The sequence below is a fragment of the Sinocyclocheilus grahami genome, unplaced genomic scaffold (assembly GCF_001515645.1).
Source record: "Sinocyclocheilus grahami isolate Dianchi unplaced genomic scaffold, SAMN03320097.WGS_v1.1 scaffold487.1, whole genome shotgun sequence".
NCBI classification, from domain to species: domain Eukaryota; kingdom Metazoa; phylum Chordata; class Actinopteri; order Cypriniformes; family Cyprinidae; genus Sinocyclocheilus; species Sinocyclocheilus grahami.
Window position 1 is genome coordinate 326172 of NW_015505666.1, and position 9113 is coordinate 335284.

Here is a 9113-nt window from a genome sequence, read left to right on the forward strand (position 1 = left end):
TAGCCTGAGGGCGACTACATTTTCAACTATTTTTATTTGTGGGTATTCCTTTAATAATTAAAGGTGCACTCAGTCAATCTTTATCTGAGTTTAGCTGGATCTTACTCATTCCAAAAGTACCACTTATCCTCATTCTGTTTTGATGGGTGACCTGCAGACATCCTGAATCATACTATAGTTACCGCTTATCCACTGGGGCTGGTGCCGGAGCTGGTGCTCAGCCAAGAATGGCACTCGTTCAGAACCGGCTCGTATTTCCACTTTCAAACTGCAGTCAGTGGTTCCCTTGTTCGAGACAAGCAAGATTTAGGGGCCGGTTCCGAACCAAGATCTGTGATCCAAGACTATTTTTCCAGCCCCAGTGGAAAGGTGTTAAGTGTTGACAAGACTCCACGCCTGCAGCATGTATAATGTGTTGTGTGCTATAGGCTACTTTGTAATGACCAATGGATAAAAGAGCTCTATAAAGTGAACATATTATTCTTTCTGTGATTATTAGTAGCCATGGATGAAAATCAACCATTTGCATGACACACCAGGTCACATGATAAAAATGGTGCACTCCATGAGGCAGTGAACCATGTAGATTAAATCAGCTTGTTTTTTATAGTAGACTAATATATCTGGAGTCTTTATTTCATGTGCTGTAAATAACTGCAATGATATTTCTCTCAAATGCGCTGTTGATTTTTTCCACGTGTAAAGCTTTTTAATTAGCAAACACTACTACATGCACCTTTAAATTGAGCCTACATTGTTATATTAGCGCTACTGTGTAAACTAACAGAAAACTTTGCATTCCTGTTCAATGATTTGCATGCTTCTGAAGCAATGCTGTCACATAGCGCCTCTGGCCTGCAGCTCAAATCACTTCCTACTTCCACTCAACAAACTTCTTCTGACATGAGGAGGACAAAATATACATGAAATGGTATTGCATGTTTAATAATGTAACACTGCATTTTAGGGAACATATTAACATCAGCGTATCTGAACGAAATGTCTAACTGCCATGATTACTAACGTTTAAGACTAATATAATGAGCAATGGGAGGCAACTTACCCTAAAGTGCTGATAAATCCATTGACAGTTCCCTCAGCATACAGAGACACGATATCCCCAATGTGAAGGAAACAGGACCTGTGTTCCGACATATCTGCAAACGTTTCAGTAGATTTTTACGATACTTTAACCCCTCTGATCCAGTGCAATGTGTCCAGTCGACTCAGTGTCTCAAGCCACTTGTTTCTTCGCTTTGACAGTAACACATTGTAATCCAGCCGTCCGGAGAAGAGATGTGCTGCTGAGCCCGTGACTTTTGAATTGTGAATCGTCTAACTGTCGCGTTTCTTCATGTTTTCAACTTCTTCCTGTGAAACAAACGAGGCTTTTTCTCACCAATATGCCACTCGAGTGGGAGGAGACTCGCTCTCTGTCCCGTGAAATCAAGGAAGTGATGCTGTCTGTCTTGAATGCTGTGGTATGCAACTAAAAAGTGAGAATGCGACTTGTGTGTTTGGGCATTTGCGCAGTCGTGCTTGCACTTGCGTCGGTGGTGCACAATTATTCCGGAAGTTTATCGTCAAACTTTTTCTTTTACATTTTATTTTATGAATGAGTTTAAACAATACTGTTATTTTTTTGTATAATGTAAAACCAGTATTTAATATTATTATTGAATATATCTGCACTTCAGTGAAGTGTCATCCAGCTATTTGTTTGTTTAGCTTTTTTTATTATTATATATGACCAATTATAGCCTACATACAGTAAAAAATAAAAATACTACTTTAGAAACCATTCTGATTTCGCCATTAGCCTATTGCTTCAGTTCTAAATATTTAATAAAGCAAATAGCCATATGCCATAGTCATAAACAGTGTTGGGGAAAGTTACTTTTAAAAGTAATGCATTACAATATTGCGTTACTCCATAAAAAAGTAACTAATTACGGTACTTAGTTACTTTTTATGGAAAGTAATGCGTTACGTTACTTTTGCGTTACTTTTAAAATCTGGACAGGGCTTGCTTGTTTGTTTTTAAAATAAAAAAGTTCTGTTTTTGGCAAATATAAAAGCCTTTTCACACCAAAAGTGAAATGAATAAGCCTCAGGCTGAAGGGAAAGTACATTTACATCCGTACAGTAGAATGCAGAAGAAGACATTTCAACACACTTCAGCAGTAAAAAAAGACACATGTTTGTCTAGAGTAACTTTTGCTTATTAGTACGGTTGAACTGGATCATCGAAGGTCAGAAGCAAAGACATTGGTTAATAGAATGGGATTAAATACATAAAGGATATTTGTGTTGTTTAACATTTAATTATTGCAGGTTTACGTCATATTCTGAGTTGCATTATTTTTATTCATTTTGAGGAATACTGAATCTGTGTGCGGTTTTTTTTTTTTAGTGAGATGAATTAATGCATATTCATATTTATTTTAGAACTACAGTAACATATGATTTCTCTCAACATGGGGACAGGAGAGCTGTCAATCAATAAATTGGAAAAAAGTAACTTGCGTAACTTATTTGAAAAAGTAACTTAGATATTCTCTTGTAAATTAAAAAGTAATGCGTTACTTTACTAGTTACTTGAAAAAAAGTAATCTGATTACATAACTCGCGTTACTTGTAATGCGTTACCCCCCAAACTGGTCATAAATGTTTGTGATTTATTGAATATATTAGCCTATATTTTAAAAATGTACCCTTTGTGTTTGTCTGGTTGATGTTCATTTAATGCATTTTTTGTGCTATTTGAAAAATGAAAGTTCCTTATTTGATAAAGCAAAATAATTTTGCTAACATTCTTTTGAATATTTTAAATGAGATAGCTTTGTAACCTATATAAAAGTGCCACTTGAAGGTCATATAACTTGTCAAAGTGTCTTTGAATAATCTATAGACAAAATATTTTAATTCAAATGTATCTTATATACGTGTGGCAAGCACTTCTTAATTCTTACTTTCATCAGTAGGTGGTGTTGCTTTTTTAAAATGGTCCTGTTTCTAGGTCTCATACACTGCACTTAAACATTTATTGTTTTTATATTTCAGCATTTAAATCGCCTTTATGTGTTTAAAGTAATCAAATTTCCAAGTTCTCCTCACTATAAGACCAGCAGCAAGCCTTTTTTTCAGAATTTAAGTGAATGAGTGTGACTGCACTCATATGGTTAGTCTAAAGTTATTATAATGAATTAGCTTTTCATCAAATCAATAGACATCTATGGTATGTCAGCATTTATATACTATATAAATATACTTATGAGGTCCTCACTAAAATAGTGAAACCTACAGCATGAAAAAACTCACCTGTGAGGGCATTTGAGGTGATAATGTATTTGAAAGGCTTATAAATGGACCAAATCATGTTTAAATCTACAGATGTCAATAGGTTTGTATGATTGGCAGATTTATCACGGTTGGGATTTAGCAAATATCATCAGCTTCATAGAAAAACCACTGTGTCTATGAGTGGTCCCCACTTACAAATCTAAAGTTTGTGTGTGTATATTTGGTATTCCCTACGTTACGGGGACCACATGTCCCCACATAGTAATACATTTTACCCTTGCAGGGACATTTTTGAGGTTCATCATTTGAAGTTTTCTGAAAATGTAAAAAGTTTAGCGGGAGGGTTTAGGGGATAGAAAATAAAGTTTATACAGCATAAAAACCATTACGTCTATGGAATGTCCCCATAAAACCAACGTGTGTGTGTGTGTGTGAGAGAGAGAGATACGGAGGGGGGGGGTATTATTTCATTAAATTATATTTTAATATATTTGTGATATGGAAAATAATTTGCCATTTTTCCACCACCTGTCATAAATGTCAAGACACATCATGATTTTTTTTCTTCATGTTTGTTTTGTGGCAGAAATGTTTTGCTACTTTTTTCCACACTATCTATCAGGGGAGCCCCTATCTATGTGGAGCCCCAAGGAATGGTGTGAGTGGGACCATCTGCATCTTCCCCTTCATAATGTGTTCAGGTTTGATTGACAGACAGCAACACATTAAAAAACACAGATGCTACCGGATCATTTCCAGAATGACCAACACAATCTTCCAAGACGAGCAATGCAAATTAGCATCTGGTTTAAGACAGGCTTTTTTGGGGTCTTAAATAATGGCACAAATAACAGTGAAACTGACTAGCACAAACCTTAGTAAATCATATTGCGTGATTCATGTAAATATTCTTCTCCCATAAATTTTGCATCTGAAAAGGAAACTCCTACAAATGCAAATAAAGTCAGAGGAAAATGTAACTGTCCAAAGCTTTTCAGTGCTAATTTTTCACTGCGTGCCTTTAGTAAATCCTGACAGTAGTTTTTTTACCATCAAAAGAGAGTTTATTCTGGCACAAGCCGTTAGTAAATCTGGCTCTTAGTTTTTTTATTTTAAACATGCTAATTGTAACATAACAGATGAATGCAAAGAGTCAACATTAATGTTATAACATCAAATAAATAGACTCAACATCCCCAAAGCAATAGCAAAGCACTTTAATAACACAGAACACATCTCAGTCAATGTATACACAAACAGAATATGTGAAATTTTAGTTAAGACAATTAATCAAGCAAGAGAGTCATTGAACATAAGTACCTCAGCACTGTGCAAAAATAAGCATTTAAGAAAAAAAGTTAATCAGTTAAACAAGCCGTATTTATTTCAGTGTTTGACCCTGGCTCTCCACAAAGGGTACACTTTTTTGATTTACAGCGGTAGAGTGGAATGCGACTAGCAATCACCTTAAGTTTCTCTCTCAGCTCATCTTGTCTGTTTTGATCTTGCGTCCAGATGTTTTTGAAAGCAAAAGCTTTAATTCCCTTGTATGCTTTTAATTTATCAAGCCCTCCTGTAATCTTGTAATTCCCACTGAGACAGGTGTTTATACAGGGAGAGTTTAAGGTGTAGAAAACCACACAACCATCCTTTCTCTTATTCAACAAGTTTGTCAAGGGTGAATTATCTGGAGGGTTCATCAGTAAAAACTCTGAATGAGCAGTGTTTGGTGTCTTCTGTACTCCTGCAGCAATGAGCTCTTTGCCTTCGTAAACTGGTCCCTCATCAGCACGTATGATATTTTTCACATTTACGTTTTTGTCTTCTTTCAGGAAGTCGGGGAATGTCGATGGTATGAAACCATTCTCACACTGAGTCTTTGGGACATTGATGGCTACTGCATACTGCCCTATTTCATAACTAAAAAAAAAAAGAAATGTTCACAATTACATATTCAAAACTGAGGTACTGGTCAAACATGCATGCTGGAAAAGTGTGAATGAGTGCAAACAGATGTATTATCTCTTCTTGTATTTAGTCTGAAAATAATAAATTACACGTAAAACTCAAAATGTAATCAGAAAGTGCAAAAATTCCCACAAACAAACGTTTACTTCAGTAAAATGAAAACTTACTTCTGATGAAAAAATTTTGTAATTTTGTCCAGAGTTTCAATGTCCACAGGCTCACCCTCCACACTTTGAGAATAAAGAGGAAGCAGAGAGACCAGGAGAAAGGCTCTTGACAGCACAATAAAAACCTAAATTGTTGAAAAAAGCAAAATCATCAACAGTCCTATTTCATCTGTGTAGTATATTACTGTGTGAACTGCACAGCAAACTTCTCCAGTTTTATGATCAGGTTAAAACCCAGAACGGGATAAAAATAGAAACTGTTTTTAAACTGCCATTAATGGTGTTAAATGGGAGGTTTACTTAAGTTGGTGGACCATGGACATTTTTATTGAGCTGAAATATTGCTGCGGGCAGCACCTTTTACAAGTACAGTCAAGTGTTAACAGCTGCATAGTGAGTTCTTGATGGGGATTTCCCAGTTGATTTTCTTTGTTTGATTGTATTGTACTGATTGGATTGTACTGAGTATTGTAAACCCTCCACCACTGTGTACCAATGAGCACAAATGAGAAGGGTCTAGGCAGCACCATCATTTTGACACCACAACTAAAGTGTCAGCAATTGGACACTTAATACAACTGCATATCACTAGAAACAAAATAGGACAGGATATAGGCTTCAAATGCCATCTGTGCTTATAAGAGAGACATTAACAAAGCCTACAGTAGCCTATTGACATCTGATGAGACCCAGACCGCCAGCATGTCTTTTTAAATATTTGCATCTAAGGAAATAATGGTCTGAACATTGAATCAATGCCTGACATGCATATGCCTCACTATCTCTGCAGACCTCCACCATTTCTAGGAGAAGATTGAGAAGGCAATCAAACACTTTCTATTTCCCAGAGGAGAGGAACTTTCAGGTTTGATTCCAAAATGAAAAGTATGGAAAGAACACCATCACAAACAACATCACAGGCACGTGCCTATGCATACCAAGCATATGTCCATCACCAACATCATCTTTTGATGCTTCTAAGAGATTGGTTATTAGTGATTATTAGTGGTTATTAATGTTAAAAGCAACAGTGACATTAGCAGTGATCATTTTTTTAAATGAAAATTTTATGTAGATTAACAATTGAATGTACTAATGATACATACATACCATGATGTCTGTGACGGATTGTAGAGAAGATGCAGAGAACTGAGTGTTGAATCTGCTCTGCATTGCAATTTGAGACAAGCAAATGTGTTTAATTTATTCTCTTCTTGTGTTTGCCCTTATGCAACAATGCCTTGAATACACAAATGAAGCAGGCAAAAGTAGACAAGCACCTTCAGTGGCCTCATGTACGCCTAAACTTAAAATGACAAAATTGTCATTATTGAGGAAAAGAACTTAGAACAGCACTGAATATAGTGCTCCACAAATGTTTATGCTTTTCGTGTGTTTCAAATTTTCTTACCAAATTACTAGGCCTCCATTACTGTAATATTGAAGAAAACGGATTCATTTGACAGCATATTTGAAAATGTGTTGTTTCTAATGTGAAATAAAGAACGAAATTAAGTTTTTGGCTGAAGTGAGAAAAATTACAGCATGAGATGCTGTATGTGTCAAAGCAAGTTTGCATGCACACAATAAGCGTCATCTGTTTTGATGATATTCAAGTTTTATATGTGCACCAAATGCTTTATTACACTGAACCTAACACTCCAAAGAAGAAACTTAAGAAACTCACAACTTGCATGTACATTTCCAACAGACAGAAACATTAATTCTGTACTATGTTTTACTGTGTCCATAGACAGATAAATGCATGCAGATATCTGTAAGTTCAAGTCTGACAAGAAAACTCTTCCACTGCGAAGGCCCTTTGCATTTGATAAGATATGCATGTATTTTCATATCTGAGCAGAACCTTTGGTCATGTTTCAAACCTGCACAACTCTGATTGGCTCACATCAATTAGCTTTTGTCTATAGCCAACCAACCCTTCAAGGACTTCTTGAATTTGTGAACTGTCTAGGTTCAATGTGGAGAGACTGATCTGGTTTGACCTGATGATACCCAACAAAACTGAAAGAACAGGCAATAACTTCCTCAGTCTATTAGTGCACTATAAACGGAATAATTTAAATACTATAGATTGGAATGATTTGTATTTGTTGTTATTTTCACCATTGTTTTGTAGAAAAATTGAACCAATAAATGTAAATAAGATGTTATTAATGAATCAGGAGTCCTGCTGAATAATACTAAACATAAGAAACAAAAGAACAAAAGAAAAGAAACCTGATGAATACAAACTAAAATCCATGACAATTATTCTAACAGTGCATAACTGTGACAAATATCTAAATATGTAATAATTGTGCCCTATAATAAAAATGTTACTCTATAATAAGATCATCGATCACTGCATTTTATGACTATACAGAGCAGACTTTGCCCCCCTTTTGGGCAGGGTGCTGAAAGTTTGATGCATTTTTCTGAATCATTCCCAAGCTATTTTGATCTTGTGCATATTCATACAGGTGGGTGGTGTGACTTTGACGTATGACTCTATGCAGAGTCTGTTTAGAGAGCCCTTAATTACATTTATGAGTAAAAACTAATTGAGTTTTTTATGTATTGACACTTGCCTTGCTTTAATAAATTTGGCAATCAAGCACAAAATAGATTCCAATATCTAAAAGTCTTTCTGATCCATTATCTTCACAGTATACCACTGTCTATCGTACTGTTGATTAAACAGCATATCAAACCATGGACCCAAGTGTAAAATCCCATATAAAGCAATTTTCAGTTTTCCCCAGAGAAGTTTGTGCTAAATTGTGTATCCCAGACTGTCGTGAAAATGGCATATCTTGGTTGTCTTAGCTTGAAAGAGGAATGTTCTGAGGCATCAGGGTTAAAGGGTTAGTTCCCCCTAAAAATGAAGATTCTGTCATTAATTACATAACTTACTACTGTATAATAAAGTCATGTTAAATCATAATAGTGAGTACCTTTGATGCACTAACTTTGTAAAGCACCTGAAATACTTTGTAAGGCTGAAACCAGCAGCCTGGATTAAGAAACTTATTTAGGCAAAATAAGTGTCTTCTGAGAAAGCATGTCAGAAACCAATGCTGAATGACTGTAAAATTGTTTTTTATAATATATGCATTGAAAATAATTTCCATTAAAACAGAAATTGGTAGATTGGGTCATCAGTTGTGGATCTTTGTGCAGAGTACACATGCTTCCATCAGTGAAGACAATTTTTATGTTTTGCTTCTACTGAGAAAAAAATATCTAGGTTATAATTAGGGAAAAACAACCTTTCCTTTGCCTTTCTATGTTCAGTTTAACTTAACATTTTTAATGCATTTTACTAATTTAAAACTGAGCCAACATGATGATTCTACTTTTTATAATAAACGTACAAACGTAGACCTATTTAAAGAAGGCTTCCCTGCAAAAGAGCCAAGTTTCTTATTCCCCACAATGCCTTGAATACACAAATGAAGCAGGCAAAAGTAGACAAGTACCTTCAGTGGCCTCATGTACGCCTAAACTTAAAATGACAAAATTGTCATTATTGAGGAAAAGAACTTAGAACAGCACTGAACCGAAGAAGTGAATGATGTGTAGCTCCCGGCGCCGATTTATACTGGAGTCGCACCGGTAGTGACGTCATGGCTGTCGCCGGCCAACGAGTTGGTGTTTTTTCAATGTATGCTT

At 35.6% G+C, this 9113-nt stretch overlaps 1 protein-coding gene across 1 annotated transcript; it reads right to left on the reverse strand.

The window, feature by feature from the left end:
• Positions 1-4661: 4661 nt before the first annotated feature.
• LOC107553934 (uncharacterized) lies at positions 4662-6611 on the reverse strand. Its single transcript, XM_016236280.1, has 3 exons — positions 6549-6611; positions 5439-5563; positions 4662-5223 (listed from the first exon to the last, which is right to left on the reverse strand). Exons 1-3 carry the CDS (start codon positions 6609-6611, stop codon positions 4662-4664), a joined length of 750 nt encoding a protein of 249 aa, XP_016091766.1.
• Positions 6612-9113: the final 2502 nt, after the last annotated feature.

Bases quoted from the DNA above. Each gene is read 5' to 3' on its own strand.
- LOC107553934 (XM_016236280.1), bottom strand. From the start codon at position 6,611: ATGCAGAGCAGATTCAACACTCAGTTCTCTGCATCTTCTCTACAATCC. The intron at 5,564-6,548 runs GTATGTATGTAT...TCAACAATTTAG, and splicing joins AATCCGTCACAGACATCATG to GTTTTTATTGTGCTGTCAAG. The intron at 5,224-5,438 runs GTAAGTTTTCAT...TTTTTTTTTTAG, and splicing joins ACAAAATTTTTTCATCAGAA to TTATGAAATAGGGCAGTATG.